This window comes from Bos taurus, chromosome 4 (assembly GCF_002263795.3).
Source record: "Bos taurus isolate L1 Dominette 01449 registration number 42190680 breed Hereford chromosome 4, ARS-UCD2.0, whole genome shotgun sequence".
Classification (NCBI taxonomy): domain Eukaryota; kingdom Metazoa; phylum Chordata; class Mammalia; order Artiodactyla; family Bovidae; genus Bos; species Bos taurus.
In genome coordinates, this window is record NC_037331.1 from 9,433,927 (window position 1) to 9,450,983 (window position 17,057).

Genomic DNA, 17,057 nt, shown 5'->3' on the forward strand with positions numbered 1-17,057 from the left:
AGAGAAAAATTCATAGCTAGAAGGAAACTTGTGGCTCTATTTAGTTTTATTTCTGTATTTTACAGATAATTAGAGTATATTTAATTGTATAAAGATTTTTAAAACTTTCCATTCCTAATATTTTTGTTTGCCAAATTATTAAAGCAGTCTCAGTCTAGAACCTATCTTCTACATATTTCTTTTGGTCAAATTAGTGCCTGATATAAATCCAAGAAGAGCACGTTAGATAAATAGAAAGAACCTAGGAGATGAGTGCCACGTAAGGGCATAGGCAGTCTTCTGGGATTGGTGTGCCCCTCTGGAGGAAGAAAGTGTTCAGTGATGGCAGGCTGGCGTTTCCTTTCTGCAGTGGCTTTTCTAAATCTGTCTGTCTGGGATTCCTCTTTTCATGTCTGACTTGACAGTTTTTGAAAATGTCTTAATTCTGGCTTTTGTGTTGTGGCTTCTAGGGACTGCTGAGAGCTGTCCATAATGAAGGCATGCAGGTGCTCTCGCTCACTGAGTCTCCCTGTAGTGATGGAGAAGACCATTCTGCTCAGCAGACATCAGAGTCTTGGCTGGAAGAGAGAAGAGCTTACCTCAGTACAATCTCATCTCTTAAGGATTTAATTACCAAAATGCAAGTTCAAAGAGAAGCCAAGGTACTCAAAGACTATTGTGCATCTAAGTAGCTTTATATGATTTTTATCAATAATAAGGCACTTTGTTTGCCAAATTAACTGTTGTCTTTTATGATGTTTTTCACATAAATTTCTATGTATTGTTTAAATGCTCCAAGTTGCACACTTGAAAGTAAATTTGTATCCTCTTAGACTTGCAATGCTGATTCTGGTTAGCAGACAGATACCTTGAACAGATACCTAGAACAGTTCTTAGCTTATTTGAAAACTAACTTTTGTTTTTTGTACTCTGCCAGGTTTATGATAGTTCTCAACCTCATGAGAGCACCTCTGACTGGCGAGGTGAACTTCTGCTTGCTGTTCAGCAGGTTTTCTTAAAGGAGCGCAGTGTTTTCCTAGCCGCATTTCAGACCGAGCTGACAGCTCTAGGTATAGGAGATGCGGTTGGATTATTAAACTGTCTGGAACAGAGAATACAAGAACAGGTATCAAAATGAGACTGTAAGAAAAACTTTAAAACAAAGAATGCTTTTTAATAGTAATGAGAAAATGAGTTATTTATTAGTTTATTAGAAATATTTATAGTTATTTATATAAAATGAGTTATTTATTAGTTTTAGAGTAAATCTTAAGGTTAAAATTTTAACAGGAGCCACTAAGAATATTTAGGATAAAAAGTATTACTACAGATATTTTCTCTTATGTTAGAAAATAAGCAGGACTAAAAATTAATGAGTTAATCATCCAATTTGGGAAGTTAGAAAAAGAGTAACAAAATAAGTCTAAAGAAAACAGAAAGAATAAAATACCCTCAGTTCTCTTCATTTGCAGCAGTAAGACTGGTAAAGCTGTTGTGAATACCGAGCCATTGCCAGCAGGGAAAGCCTGTGAGTCCCTGGCGGTGACATTTTTGTCAAGCAGTCAATGTGTAATCTTGTTTTATGTGCATTTCTGTTTAAAGACACCCTGTTGATTATGTATTGTTGAATCTTTAACATTGAACTCATGGCCAGCTGCACTGTAACTTAAAACTTTTCTAACACATGCATCTTCTCTGTCATGTGTCTTTCAGCCCTGTTGTGCTTAGGCATACTGGACAGTACTTCATGTCTGTGTTTGGGAACCATTTTAAACAGCAAAATCATCAGTAAAAAGCACAAATGTACCCAAAATATGGCACTAAAAGGATGACAGAAAGGACACTTGTTTACAGCATAAGAAATAAAAAGATGGCAAAATATCACCTTGCTCGATTTCCACTAGAAACATGTGAATGTGGCAGTTTTAATTTCTTGCCGCTCTATGCACATGTTTGAGAATGACTGTTAAGAGCATCACAAGTATTGAATTTAGGGTCACAGATAAATTTTCATGAGTAGACATTCTTAAATATGTAATCCACAAATAGGCTCAACTGTAATAAAGAAAAAAGAAATTAATGAAATGGATACACTGGTACAGTAGAGAGGATGAAAAGCTAAAAGTTGACTCTGAAAGGTAAATAAAATAGAGGCTTTTCTGGAGACTAAGTTAAGGAAAATGGTAAAACACCCTTTAAATTTTGGCCACAACATGAGGCTTGTGGGATTTTAGTTCTCCCACCAGGGATCAAGGGGCTTCCCCAGTGGCTGAGCAGGTAAAGAAGCCTGCAGTACAGGAGACACAGGAGACGTGGGTTTGATCCCTGCATTGGAAAGACACCCCCTGGAGAAGGAAACCACAACTCACTGTACTAGTCTCGTCTGAAAAATCCCATGGACAGAGGAGACAGGTGGGCTACAGTCCAGAGGGTCTCAGAGAGTCAGCTAGACACAACTGAGCGACTAAGCGCACAGGCAGGCATGCCACGGATGGAACCGGCACCTCTGCAGTGGAGTGCAGAGTCTTCAGCGTGGGACACCAGCAAAGTCCCAAATGTGTTGATGTATGGCAGAACCAATACAATATTGTAAAGTAATTAGCCGCCAATTAAAATAAATAAATTTATATTTTTAAAAAGAGGAAAGTCCCAAATGTAATTTTAAAAATAATTATTTACAGTAGCATCAAATGGACAAATTCCTAAAAGTATACGTACTACTAAAACTGATGAAAAAGTAGAAAATCTGAGTAGACGTATAACAAAGAGTAAAATTCGTAGTTTTAAAACTTTTCACAAAGTAGGGCTCAGGATTAGATGGCTTCACGAGTGAATTCTCCCAAATGTTGAAAGACATAATACTAGTTCTTCACAAATTCTGGCAAAATAAAGAAGGAAACACTCGCCAGCTCATTCCATGAGGCCAGTATTGCTCTAAGTCTAAAACCAGACAGAAATATCACAAGAAAAGAAATCTACAAACCAAATACCTAATGAGAATAGAACAGTCAGTGGGAAAATGGACAGGTGTTAAAGTATGTGCTCATGAAAGAAATAAAAGAGTATCCAATAAATATATGAAAAGATGCTCAAATAAAATGTGCTATATTATTCATAGCAGGCAATACTACATGACACTGAAATGAGTGTGAAGTAGAGCCAGGATGGTTCACCAATGTATCCAGTGAAAAAAGCAAACATGAATACAGTATGATGCCATTTATATGAAGTTTTGAAACACGTAAAACAGAACTGTGTATATTTTAGGGGTGTGTGTGTATGTAGTGTATTACACAGAGTGCATGAGAGTAGCACCAGACTTAGAACCTAGTTGTTTCTTGAGCAGATGGTGCAGAGGACCGTGTGTTCACGGAGTTGTGCCCGAGGGACTTCAGCTGTGTAGGGGCTATTTCTTGGGCTAAGTACATGCGTGTTCATTATATTACTCATTATATTTTATCGTGTGTTTAAAGATTTTTGAAATAAATGCAAAGACTAATAATCTGTAAAGTAAATCCTAATGATCAGGAAGAGAAAATTAGTAACTTTTCCCAAAATTTTAGCATGTCATACTTCTTCAGACTTCCTGGTTTGTTATTGTCTTTACAACCCTCTTGACTTTTTCTTTTACAGGGTATTGAATATCAAGCAGCTATGGAATGCCTCCAAAAAGCAGACAGAAGGAGCTTGTTAGCTGAAATTCAAGCACTGCATTCTCAAATGAGTATTAAGAAAACGACTCTGAAAAGAGAGCAAGAAATTGATCAGCCAAGCCAAGGTATGCTATAGGACAGGCTCATATGGTGACATAAATGGGTGAAAGAAACTGTTTCATTTTGCTTCTCTTGTTATTATTCAGTTAAAACACATTTCTTCTTTGTCACATTTTTTCCTCATTCTCCTATCAGTATGTTAATCTGCATTAATTACTCTAGGGATTAAAGAGGTCTCCAGTTTGTTTTAAGATATATGTATAAAAGATATATACACACACATGTATAATACTAAAAATATTTTTTAGAATTGAAATATATTTGTTTACATAGGGTTTTCTAGCCAGGCAAAAACTCATACTCAGCTTTGGGAATGAGATAAAAAATGCTCAGTTATGCTATGCCATCTAAGCTTATTGCTCCATCTTAAAAAAAAAAAAAAAAAAAGCGATAGTTCTTGAAATTGGGAGGAGGTGGTGGTGGTGAATGCTAGTGGTAAAGAATCTGACTGCCAGTGCAGCAGACTTAAGAGACTCAGGTTCAATCCCTGGGTCGGGAAGATCCCCTGGAGGAGGGCATGGCAACCCACTCCAGTATTCTTGCCTGGAGAATCCCATTGACAGCGGAGCCTGGAGGGCTACAGTTCATGAGGTCGCAAAGAGTCAGACATGATTTAAGTGACTTGGCACGTACGGCAGTGGTGGAAGTAAGGGGGTTATTGCTCAGTCGCAAGAGAAAAAATGCTGTGTGCGCCAAACAGGCTGGTAAGGACGTGCTTTAAAATAGCACAGGACTTTGCATTTATCTCCTATGGCTGAGTAAAAGTTCCCCAGTCGTGTCCAACTCTGTACCCCACGGACTGTGGCCCACCAGGCTCCTCTGTTCTTGGGATTCTCCAGGCAAGAATACGTATGAAGTGGGTAACTGTTCCCTTCTCCAGGGGATCCTCCCAACCCAGGGATCAAACCCAAGTCTTCCACATTGCAGGCGGATTCTTTATCGTCTGAGCCAACAGGAAAGCCCTTTATCTTCTACAGAAGTTGAAATTGACTTCAGCTAGCTATGTGTGGAGAGAGAATGATGGTAACTCTTACAGAATACTTCAGTCCAAGAGACAGCAATTTTCTGACATATAAACAGATTGTTGTTATTTAGTTGCTGTCCAACTCTTTTGCGACCGCATATGCTATAACTCATCAGGCTCCTCTGTCCATGGGATTTTCCAGACAAGAATATTGGGGTGGGTTGCCATTTCCTTCTCCAGGGGATTTTCCCGACCCAGGGATCAAACCCACATCTCCTGCATTGGCAGGCAGATTCTTTACCACTGAATCACCTGAGAAGCCCATATAAACAGATATATTTAATTTTAATTTAAAATGAGCAGGCATTGCCTTGATCAGGTTGTTTAGTTATTAAGCTCATTATCTTTCTTTGTTTTGAAGCTTTGTGTGAGGATAACCTAAAAGAAAAAGAACTCCTCAATGGAAATAACCATTTCTTTTTTAATACCTTTTTTGTATTTTCAAACTATAACATATATATAGAAAATTACAAAATGCAGAAATATACAATATAAACACTATGAAATGAGTTCCTGTGGAAACCTCACCCGTATCAAGTGTTCCAGAAGTCTGCTTCTGCTACTCTGTAGTGATATAGAACACATGTTCCTCTGTGGTACTCTAGAGGTAACCATTATCCTGAGTTTTTAACTGCCTTTTTACATATTCCTAAACCATGTAAGTTTAAAGTATTTCCTGCTCTTACACTTTATCACTCTGATAAATTTTTGTGTCTTATCTCTTTCACCTCTCTATGACATTCTTCTGCGTTACATTTATCTCTAGTTCATTTTTGTTACTATATAGAATTCCCTTGTGTGACTACTTCACAGTTTATATCAATTTATATATTCATTCTGTGGTTAAACATTGAGGTTATTTCTACTTTCTGGCTGTTAAATTCAGTACCGTTCTGCACATGGTTATGCCGTGTTTCTGATGCATTCTTGCATGAGTCTTCTGGATACGTATATTGCTAGGTCATAAAATGTATATATTCAGATTTATTAGATAATGCCCGACTCTTTACCAACACGGTCATATCAGTTTGTGCACTTTCTAGCAGTATAGCTCTAGAAAGTTCTGTTGCTTCACATTTTTGCCAAAAGTTGATGATGTCAGCCCTTGATTGCCCGTCTAGTGGGTATGCAGTGGATTGCTATTATGGTTTTAATTTACATTTCTCTAAGTTTGTCATATGATTATTGGCTAGCTGGATTTGTGCTACTGTGATATGCTTGTTCAGATCTTTTCTTCACTTTTCAAGAGGAGTATCTGTTCATTAGAGCTGATTTCTCTCAAAATCATTAGACATTAAAGTGAGATCTGAATTTTCATCATGTGTAGAAAGGATACATATCTTTGTTTTCATTTTGGTTTAATATAAAGGTAGAAACACCCATCAGATCAGATCAGATCAGATCAGTGGCTCAGTCGTGTCTGACCCTTTGCGACCCCATGAATCGCAGCACGCCAGGCCTCCCTGTCCATCACCAACTCCCGGAGTTCACTCAGACTCACGTCCATCGAGTCAGTGATGCCATCCAGCCATCTCATCCTCTGTCGTCCCCTTCTCCTTCTGCCCCCAATCCCCCCCAGCATCAGAGTCTTTTCCAGTGAGTCAACTCTTCGCATGAGGTGGCCAAAGTACGGGAGTTTCAGCTTTAGTATCATTCCTTCCAAAGAAATCCCAGGGCTGATCTCCTTCAGAATGGACTGGTTGGATCTCCTTGCAGTCCCAGGGACTCTCAGGAGTCTTCTCCAACACCACAGTTCAAAAGCATCAACTCTTCGGCGCTCAGCCTTCTTCACAGTCCAACTCTCACATCCATACATGACCACAGGAAAAACCATAGCCTTGACTAGACGAACCTTTGTTGGCAAAGTAATGTCTCTGCTTTTGAATATGCTATCTAGGTTGGTCATAACTTTCCTTCCAAGGAGTAAGCATCTTTTAATTTCATGGCTGCAGTCACCATCTGCAGTGGTTTTGGAGCCCAGAAAAATAAAGTCTAACACTGTTTCCACTCTTTCCCCATCTATTTCCCATGAAGTGGTAGGACCAGATGCCATGATCTTCGTTTTCTGAATGTTGAGCTTTAAGCCAGCTTTTCCACTCTCCACTTTCACTTTCATCAAGAGGCTTTTTAGTTCCTCTTCACTTTCTGCCATAAGGGTGGTGTCATCTGCATATCTGAGGTTATTGATATTTCTCCCGGCAATCTTGATTCCAGTTTGTGTTTCTTCCAGTCCAGCGTTTCTCATGATGTACTCTGCATATAAGTTTAATAAACAGGGTGACAATATACGGCCTTGATGTACTCCTTTCCCAATTTGGAACCAGTCTGTTGTTCCATGTCCAGTTCTAACTGTTGCTTCCTGACCTGCATACAGATTTCTCAAGAAGCAGATCAGGTGTTCTGATATTCCCCTCTCTTTCAGAATTTTCCACAGTTTATTGTGATCCACACAGTCAAAGGCTTTGGCATAGTCAATAAAGCAGAAATAGATGTTTTTCTGGAACTCTCTTGCTTTTTCCATGATCCATCAGATGTTGGCAATTTGATCTCTGGTTCCTCTGCCTTTTCTAAAACCAGCTTGAACATCAGGAAGTTCACGGTTCACATATTGCTGAAGCCTGGCTTGGAGAATTTTGAGCATTACTTTACTAGTGTGTGAGATGAGTGCAATTGTGCGGTAGTTTGAGCATTCTTTGGCATTGCCTTTGCCTATTTTGAAATTTATATCAGTCTCACATTTGTCATCGAAAAGCTGAAGAATTTAAATATCTTAAAATATTTTAGATAAAATAGGTGTAGTAAGGCCGCAAATTAAATATATTCCTTATGTTTAGACACAGGATTAATTGAAGATTATTTTTAGAGAATTTATTGCTATTACTTCATTTAAATAAATAGAACCCCGTTGAAAGCTTAGTTACTATCACATATATACATATTTATATATATAAATCCTGAGACTCTACTCCCTAAGAAATAGTTTCAAAAGCTTAAATAACATGAATAGTCTAAAGTCAATGTTAATCCTATCTCCTGACACCAGTAATATGACTTCTAATAGGAACTGATGAGCTTCAAGTTAAAAATACACTTACGGTAGGGCTTCCCCTGTGGCTCAGCGGTAAGAAATCTGCTTGCCAGTACAGGGAACGCAGGTTTGATACCTGGTCCAGGAAGATCCCACGTGCCTCAGAGCAGCTAAGCCTGTGTGCTCTGGAAACTGGGAGCACGGTGACTGAAGCCCCCGAGCCTAGAGACCGTGCTCTGCAACAAGAGAAACCACAGCAATGAGAAACCTGAGCACCACACCCAGAGAAAAGGGCTGCACAGCAACAGAGACCCAGAACAGCCAAAATAAATAAAAATACATTTATGGTAGAGCAGAGAAGCAAAAAACAGAGTAAAAATCACCCTGGAATCTCCTAAATCCTAAAATAAATGACTGTTAACACCCAGGAAATATGTCTTCAGACCTTTTCGTTGTGTATATGTACATAAGTTTATATTTTTTATAAAGATGGATCCTGATAAATATTTCATGACCTTTTTTTTCACTTGGAGATTTAAATATTTTGTTTTCTTGCAATACACATGTAGCAAGGATTTGGTCTGTTTTTAAAGACAAAACCATGATCCAGATTGGCCTTTGGACTTCCCCCTTCTGTTATAATGAAGTTCCTAGGGACTTCTGTGGAGGAGGGCTGAACAAAGCCAGCAGGCGTTGCTGATTATTGTAATCGGAATCACCAGTACTTTGGCTGTCAGAAACTTGGAATTTTTTTGTGTGAGCTATCGAAATTCTTAATGAACAGATACAAGTTCCTATTTATGGTATTAAGGGAACTTTTTTTGTTTATTTCAAGTCTTATATCCAGTAATGAATTCTGTTAAACTTTTATCATCCTTATATGTTCATAGTTCTGAAATCTTGAGGATTTAGCACTATGAGGAAAATCTACATATTCATCTATTTATATAAATTGCTAACTTCACAGGCTGTAATCATTCCACATTTGCTTTGTAGTAATCTCCTAAGTAACACATCTGTTATTGTCAACAGAATATTTATAAACGAAGTACCAGTTGCTGGATCATATTCTAAATACTAACATTTTTTCATGTAGAACCCTTCGACTATAGTATGCAGCAGAAGCAGTCTCAAACGCTAGAGATGCAGGTGGAGCTCGGCAGCGTGAAAGACAGAGCAACAGAGCTGCAGGAGCAACTGAGCTCTGAGAAAATGGTGGTTTCCGAACTGAAAAGTGAGCTTGCACGGACTAAACTCGAACTAGAAGCAACACTGAAGGCCCAGCATAAGCACCTCAAGGAATTAGAGGCATTCAGGTGTGCCACCCTGCATGACTGTAAACCTGTATTAGTGCAAAGTGAAGTCGCTCAGTCGTGTCCGACTCTCTGCGACCCCATGGACTATAGCCGACTAGGCTCCTCTGTCCGTGGGATTTCCCAGGCAAGAGTACCGGAGTGGGTTGCCATTTCCTTCTCCAGGGGATCTTCCCAACCCCGGGATCGAACCCAGGTCTCCTGCATTGCAGGCAGATGCTTTACCATCTGAGCCACGAGGGAAGCCATTAAAGTGAAGGACTTCATTATTACTGAAGGACTTGGAATAATTTTGTCACAGACACTGTGCAGATCTTACAAAAATATGACATTATATATGATGTTTAAATAACATGAAGCTGTTATTTATACAAAAAACTACAGCGGAAAGGAAACACTAAAGATTTTTCTAAATGATAAACTGAGGATTAGGTATTGGCATATTCTCTCCATGGCTTCAGTTCTGTTTGAGATTGTTGTTGGTTGTTGTATAAGACACATAAATTTGTTGTATAAGATACATAAATTTGACCTTCATTTTACCATCAAGTAATGTGAAATGATATTTATGATCTCAATGGAATTCATGGTCTAGTTAGGTAAAATATGCAAAATTTTAGAAAGATAATGCTTTTAAAAAGGATAAATTTGTTGATGTAAATACTGTGATATTCTGCTTGCCACAGGCACATTATAAGTATAGTCATTATTTTGAACATTTTCACACACACACACAAATGATTATTACATTCAGTAAAAGTTAATGGAAATCCTTATTCTATTCCAAACATTAAATTGTTTACGATGGTAAATAATAATTAATAGTTGTATTACTAGAAACAGTTAATTGGAAGTGAACCACAGTGAAAAATCTTGAATCTTGATATGGTATATATTTTTCTATTAGTTTATAATGTGGAGAAGGCAATGGCACCCCACTCCAGTACCCTTGCCTGTAAAATCCCATGGGCGGAGGGGCCTGGTGGGCATAGTCCACAGGGCCGCACAGAATCCGACACGACCGAGCGACTTCACTTCACTTACAGTATGCCACCACGTTTCCGTGGATGCTGTTCTCTCTCTCTCAATAGATACTTGGTCAGAGTAGTTTTATGACAGTTCATTTGTCTCTGATTTAGGTTGGAAGTTAAAGATAAAACAGAGGAAGTTCATTTGCTTAATGACACGTTAGCCAGTGAACAGAAGAAATCCAGAGAGCTCCAGTGGGCTTTAGAGAAAGAGAAAGCCAAGCAGGGACGCAGTGAAGAACGGGACAAAGAAGAACTTGAGGTACTGTTTTCTTTATCTTTAAATGTCTGTGGAAGAATCCGCAGTGATAGAAGAGAAACGTTCCTCTTCCTGTGGTGTCTGCCTTACACTCTTCATCAGGTGGAATAAATTGTTCACTATGTGTTGAATATTCTTATGGTGTTATCTAAAGTATTAGTAGAAATTGCTAATGGTATGATCCTTTTTTTCTTCTGCATGCAAGGATGCATAGAGACTCTTCTGCTACAGCATGTGTTTTAGGAATTTGAATTCGCGTATATACAGTTTGATAAACACGGCAGTTGTATCTTTTTAGCCCAGAAGTGGTTTCAGTTCCTGTTTCTCCTAGGAAAGGAGAGCAGTGGTGCTTTTCTGGTAGCAAGAGCCCTTGCTACTGTATGTTATGAAAACTTACAGTGAGGCCCTTGATGCTGGGCTCACTCCCAGAGAGGCACACCCCAGCCTTGCACAGCTCACAGCAGGTCATACTACATGCAGTGCCATTTGCAGAGTTCTCCTTGAGCCCTTCTGTCTGTGTAAGCCCAGTACTTGCTAGCTCTGTGCTAAAAAAAACTATGCAGCCAGAATTGCTCTGTGCGCAGTGATTCAGTTAAACTGTTCACGAGCCCATCGGCTATAGCCTGCCAGGCTCATCTGTCCGTGTGATTTCCCTGGGAAGAATACTGGAGTGCGTTGCCATTTCCTACTCCAGGGATCTTCTGACCCAGGAATCAGACCCACGTCTCTTGTGTCTCCTGCATTGGCAGGCAGATCCTTTACCACTAGCGCCACCTGGGAAGCCCAACCAGAATTTCTACCCTGCTACATTTGGGTTTTGGTTTTTTTTCTAAGGTCCACCATGGTAGCCACTAGGCATTGTGAGCTTTCTGCCTAGCAAGGACATGTTATTTCTTCAGTTATCAATATTTTTTATCATCACAGATGTTTATAGATTTTGAGTAGTTTGTCCCCCTGCCTTCTCCATAAGCCCAATTATTTTAAGTTATGTAGTAATATATGGGAAAATTCAAGGAGTTTCAGGAACTCCCATCACATTATATGATAAATACTTTTATTTTTAAAGATTATTAATCTGCTGAATATTCCTTAAGTAGATATGATTAATGTTGGGAGAGAAAGTGTTATTTAGCTTAACTCTCTTTTGCTGATATTCTTTGATGAACATCAACTGGCTGCCCAAATAATTTTACACTCTAACTACTGAAAATATAAGTTAGCAAAATGGTCATCAGTTCTTTTACCAAATACTACCAACTTAGTATTAATAAAAGCACAATGGGCACAATTGTATACTTATGAATTATTTTTGCCAATATTAACATGAACAAATTCTCAAATTCAACTTTCTCCTACAAGGATCTGAAGTTTTCACTTGAGGGTCAGAAACAAAGAAATATCCAACTGAGTCAACTTTTGGAACAACAGAAACAGCAACTGAATGAATCACATCAGAAGATAGAATCACAAAGAGCGCTGCACGAGGCCCAGCTAGCTGAAGAACGAGGCCGCAACCTGGAGCTCCAGGTACTACTTGAATCTGAGAAGGTTCGGATTCGGGAAATGACTAGTACCCTGGATCGGGAGCGGGAGTTACACGCACAGCTGCAGAGCAGCGATGATAGTGGGCAGCCCCGGCCATCCTTACCCTCAGAGGACCTCCTTAAAGAGCTTCAAAAACAGCTAGAGGAGAAACACAGTCGTATCGTAGAACTGTTAAATGAGACTGAGAAATATAAACTGGATTCTTTGCAAACAAGACAGCAAATGGAAAAGGATAGGCAGGTTCACAGAAAGACACTGCAGACAGAACAGGAGGCCAACACAGAGGGACAAAAGAAAATGCACGAGCTTCAGTCCAAGGTGGAAGATCTTCAGCGCCAGCTGGAAGAGAAAAGGCAGCAAGTTTATAAGCTAGACCTGGAAGGAAAACGACTGCAAGGAATTATGCAGGAATTCCAGAAGCAAGAACTAGAACGAGAAGAAGAACGAGAAAGTAGAAGAATTCTGTATCAGAATCTTAATGAGGTAAATTGACATTTTGTTTTAAAATATCTTTTAGAAGAATATTGCAGTCCTGTGATCATATAATTTTGATACTGGATTAAATGATGTACAATCATTTAAAAATCTATAGAAGTTTATTTGGAATATAAACAGTAATTGTGTTCTCTTAAGAAAGAATGTGATGTGCTATTTGTGGTACAATTTTCGTTTTTCTTTTTCTGTCCAAAATTTCTAGCCAACCGCTTGGAGTTTAACCAATGATCGAACCAGAAATTGGGTTCTTCAGCAGAAAATGGGAGAGACAAAGGAATCAAGCTATCCTAAAATGATTGAAATGAACGGAGGAGGAACTGGCTATCATCATGAATTGGAAATAATCAGACAAAAACTTCAGTGTGTGGCTTCAAAACTACAACATCTAGCCCAGAAAGCCTCCAACAGGTTAGAATTTTCTGCCTAACTTTTAGAAATGGCATTCTTAGGCAGGCTGGGCAGTCTGTCCCTCACTAGTAGCTAGAGAAGTTTTAAAGTTAATGCATGTTTACATTAGAAGGTTATCTTTAACAGAACTCATATACCTGAAAACAACCCTCCTAACACCCTGACTCAGGCAAAGAGAACAATTAATGTAAAGGAGGAAAAAGAGGTGAAGTGGTGTCACCTGACCTGTAATGTTTGTGTTAGTAACACTGCTCCTTGAGTTGATACGTTTTGACTTTTTGCCCTTTTTTTCTTTTTTGAAGACTACAGTTTGAAACAGCAGATGATGAAGATTTTGTTTGGGTTCAGGAAAATATTGATAGAATTATTTTACAACTACAAAAATTAACTGGCCAGCCAGGAGAAGAGGTAAGACTTTTTAAAAACACTTTTTAAAGTATCGAGAGCAAAGCTATAGAAATTACATGAATCATTTGATACTGGCACTGCATTTTCTAAAAAAGTTTTATCGTTTCATTTATTTAAAATATTAGTAATGTTTGCCTTACCCCAACAGAAAATAGTGAAAGTTTGAGGGGAAGCAATATTATCATTATTGAAAAATTTTGCTGGCCTCTTACTTACATTATGAAGAGCTTCTCGCAGCAGGAGGCTGCCTTTACCCACACCGCTCGGTGAGACCACGCTCGTGATGCTGCCACTGTGCTCAGTTCACTCATGTGGCAAATCTGTTCAGTCCCTGTAGTTCTTGGCTTTTTTGTAACATTTGATACTTTTGACCTCTTCCATTTAAAATACCCTCTTTCCTTACCTTTTGTGTGAATATTCTCTCATTTCTTCCATTTCTTTTGTCATTTACCTTCAAGAGTTCCTCTTCTTCCTATGCTCGTCCATTGTTTTCCTCTTACTGTGAAAGCTCATTCATTCCCTAAGCCTGAATTCTCAGTAGACTTAATTATTGAACAAATACTTATATTGGGCACCTACTACGTGCCAGGTACTGTACTGGGTTCTGAGGCTACGATCCTGCCCTTATGTGGCTTATCTTCTTGTGGACTGTGGTTCTAGTCTAGACCTTTGTCCTGTGTTCCAGGTTGATATTTTCAGTTATTTATGCAACACCTTTCCTTAGGGAAACATACCCCGCGGTGACATCTTTAGGAACCTCACAGGCATAGACCAGACTGAGCATCGTCTTCCTTTCTTCCTTCTGGCCCTGATCCCGCATTTCTGGTCATGGTATCGCCCAGTGTACAGTTGAAAGTCAGCACAGATCACTTTCCTTTGCTCTTACGTGCACCCCCGGGCAGTCACTAGGGTCTGTGCCTTCTGGCTGCTAAATGTCTGTCCCTGTGCCTTCGGTCATTGCCTGCATTCAGGCCTTCAGCATTCCTCACCTAGACTGTGGGCAATAACTTCCTGATGTCGCAGCTTGGCGCCACAATCTTTCTTCTCTAATATACTTTACTTTGCAGAGTACTGTCGAAGGACTCTTTGTCACACATAAATTTGTTTATGGCATGCTCCAGCCTCAAGCCTTTCATTGCTCTTCACTACTACATTTAGGTCTGTCATCTGTATAATGAAAGCAGGCTTTATGGTTAGCCTTAATAAGCATGTCTGTAACTTCTTAAAGGTAGCATACTCACTCAAGCCTTGTATCTTTGTACTTGCTGTTGTAATCACTTAATATGCCCTTCTTTCCTCCCTGGTGAAGTCCTGGTTATTACTTAAGACTCAGCACAAGCCATGGTTCTTCATGAAGTCTGTTGTTCTCAGTGAGTTCACATTTTATATGCATTATTCATAAACATTTGTGCTCGTATGACCTTACGCTGTTTTGTCTTTTAGCCTACCTTAATGTCCCCAGGTACTTCTTGCGGCTCATTAACTGAAAGACTACTAAGACAAAACACTGAGCTGACGGGACATATCAGCCAACTGACTGAAGAAAAGAATGATTTAAGAAACATGATTATGAAGCTGGAGGAGCAAATCAGGTGGCATCGACAGGCAGGAACTGGCAGAGATTACGTATGTCTGTTTTTATCATGGCTGCATACTTAGCATCTGATGTGTAGTAGCATCATTAGAAAATTGGATGGGAACCGTAGTAGCTGTTTATTTATTGATTGATTGGGAATCTTTTCTGCCAGATTCTGGGTTTTGTATGTTCAGAATGTCTAATCCATACCCAGCCTTGCACATGAGAAAACTGAGGTCAGTAGTCAAACCAAGACACATTGATCTTCAAAGCCGAGTAACTCCCTACCTGTGGGCCAGTTGCAGACACATGTGAAGAAGTGTTCAAATGTGTGTTCTGCCTGTTCTTCTCGATAATTTATCACTCGTGTTCACAACTCAAGTGAAAATGCTATTAAATTGTGGATTTCAGTCTTAATAAACTACTTCGGGAGTTTATTTACATTTTTCCCTTTTAAAAACTATAAAATAACTAAACTGTCAGCTCTGTTATTTACCATCAGTATGAAGACAGGAAAGACCTATAAGACTGGCTTTGTGGTCAGACACACGGTAACACATCCACACAGCTTCTGCAGAGACCCGCTTCCCCGTGTACATGCTGGCTTCCCCCCTTTTCCAGTGTACTGCTTTTGGAACAGGCTCAGCATTTGGACCCAGATGGTCCATTTTGAAAGTCTACCCCCAAAAAACAATGGAAAGAATTCCCTGGCAGTCCAGTGGTTAGGCCTCAGTGCTTTCACTGCCATGGCCCAGGTTCAGTGCCTGGTCAGGAAACTTAAGATCTCTCAAGCCCTATGGCGCAGCCAAAACAAAAGACTATCGACTTTTTTAGTTGAATGCTCTACTAATCTAAACTAACTAATCTAAACATGGGTCCGGGCTTTCATAGGGACTTTTAGTTGTAAAGTTAATCTCCTCAACAAGGCCATAAACTTAAAAGTTAATGTTGTCCTATTAGTCGCTCTGTCGAGTTCAACTCTTTGCCACCCCTTGGACTGTAGCCCTCCAAGCTCCTCTGTCCATGGGATTCTCCAGGCAAGAATACTGCAGTTGCCATTCCTGTCTCAGGGGATCTTCCTGACTCAGGGATTGAACCCAGATCTCCAGCATTGCAGGCATATTCTTTACCATCCGAGCCTCCTAATGTCAGTTGAGATTGGCTTTGAACTTCTCCATCTGAGGTTGGAAAGCTGAATACTACTCTATATCTCCCATAGGGATACCTTTAATAAGTTAAATTCAGACTTTTCTTCAGAGACTTGTTCTTTAAAATCACATAAGTAGGCTCTGGCCTCTGCAGTCTTCTAGGTTTTCACTCAGTGGTGGCCCCAACATTGAAGCCATCATCACCTCAGAAAAAGAAGTCTGGAACAGAGAAAAACTGGCTCTCCAGAAATCCTTGAAGAGGGCAGAAGCTGAAGTGTACAAACTCAAAGCCGAGCTGAGGAACGAAGCTCTACTTCAGAATCTGAGCCCTGATTCCGAGCATGCTGCTATAAAGGTAGGAGACATCCTCCAGCTAACATACAACAGAGTCGGTCCTCTGCTCTTGGCTTATTTCATCTCTCACTAACCCTAATGGTCAGACTAAAGAATTTGAGGTCACACTGAGGTGGTTTCTCCGGGTGTCTCAGTCTGTCATGAATGAGGTCTCTAGCTAGTCACAAAAAAACTGTGGTAAAGCATGCCAGGATTGGGACCAGGTTAAGCTCACAGAGGTCACAGAAGCAGCCCCCTGAGCTCATGGTCCCCATTCCTACAGTCTCATCCCTAATAAACCAACAGAAAGTTAGCTTTTCAATTCCGTATAGAAGCTCTGCTACTGTCAATATTAGAGGATCATGCTCTGTAATGGTAAGCCCTCTAAATAGCGTCTCTTATGACTTATAATGAATACTGTATTAATAGTACAACTACCTTAAGCAGTTAACTTAAAATCCAAAAAAAGAAAACGTTTGTAATATTTATTCCAACTATGGCATGAATGTAAGTTTATGACTCTTAAAGAGATAGAAAATATTAACATTGAAAAAGTTAAATGTGATGATAATAATAAAAGTAGCTCTGTACTATTATACTCTATACTGTAAAAGCTTTATACTATTTTTGGCTAAGACAAAAATATTTGCGTTAACTATGATTAATAGGAGCTAAAATTCATTGACTAAATGGAAGTGGAAGTATCAAGGTCTAGCTTTACTTTTCACTTTGCTGGTAAA

At 39.4% G+C, this 17,057-nt stretch overlaps 1 protein-coding gene across 11 annotated transcripts in view; it reads left to right on the forward strand.

The window, feature by feature from the left end:
- Window positions 1–17,057, forward strand: part of AKAP9 (A-kinase anchoring protein 9) — a 165,126-nt gene that overhangs the window by 141,709 nt on the left and 6,360 nt on the right. For 9 of the 11 annotated variants that reach the window (XM_024990970.2, XM_024990971.2, XM_024990972.2 and 6 more), the window contains 10 exons: window positions 450–641; window positions 917–1,105; window positions 3,613–3,757; window positions 8,901–9,120; window positions 10,257–10,407; window positions 11,764–12,432; window positions 12,647–12,852; window positions 13,155–13,260; window positions 14,704–14,886; window positions 16,139–16,339. In XM_024990970.2, coding sequence (XP_024846738.1) covers window positions 450–641; window positions 917–1,105; window positions 3,613–3,757; window positions 8,901–9,120; window positions 10,257–10,407; window positions 11,764–12,432; window positions 12,647–12,852; window positions 13,155–13,260; window positions 14,704–14,886; window positions 16,139–16,339 — 2,262 coding nt within the window. The remainder of the gene's footprint in view (window positions 1–449; window positions 642–916; window positions 1,106–3,612; window positions 3,758–8,900; window positions 9,121–10,256; window positions 10,408–11,763; window positions 12,433–12,646; window positions 12,853–13,154; window positions 13,261–14,703; window positions 14,887–16,138; window positions 16,340–17,057) is intronic. The other 2 variants (XM_024990978.2, XM_024990979.2) reach the window with 1 other exon arrangement.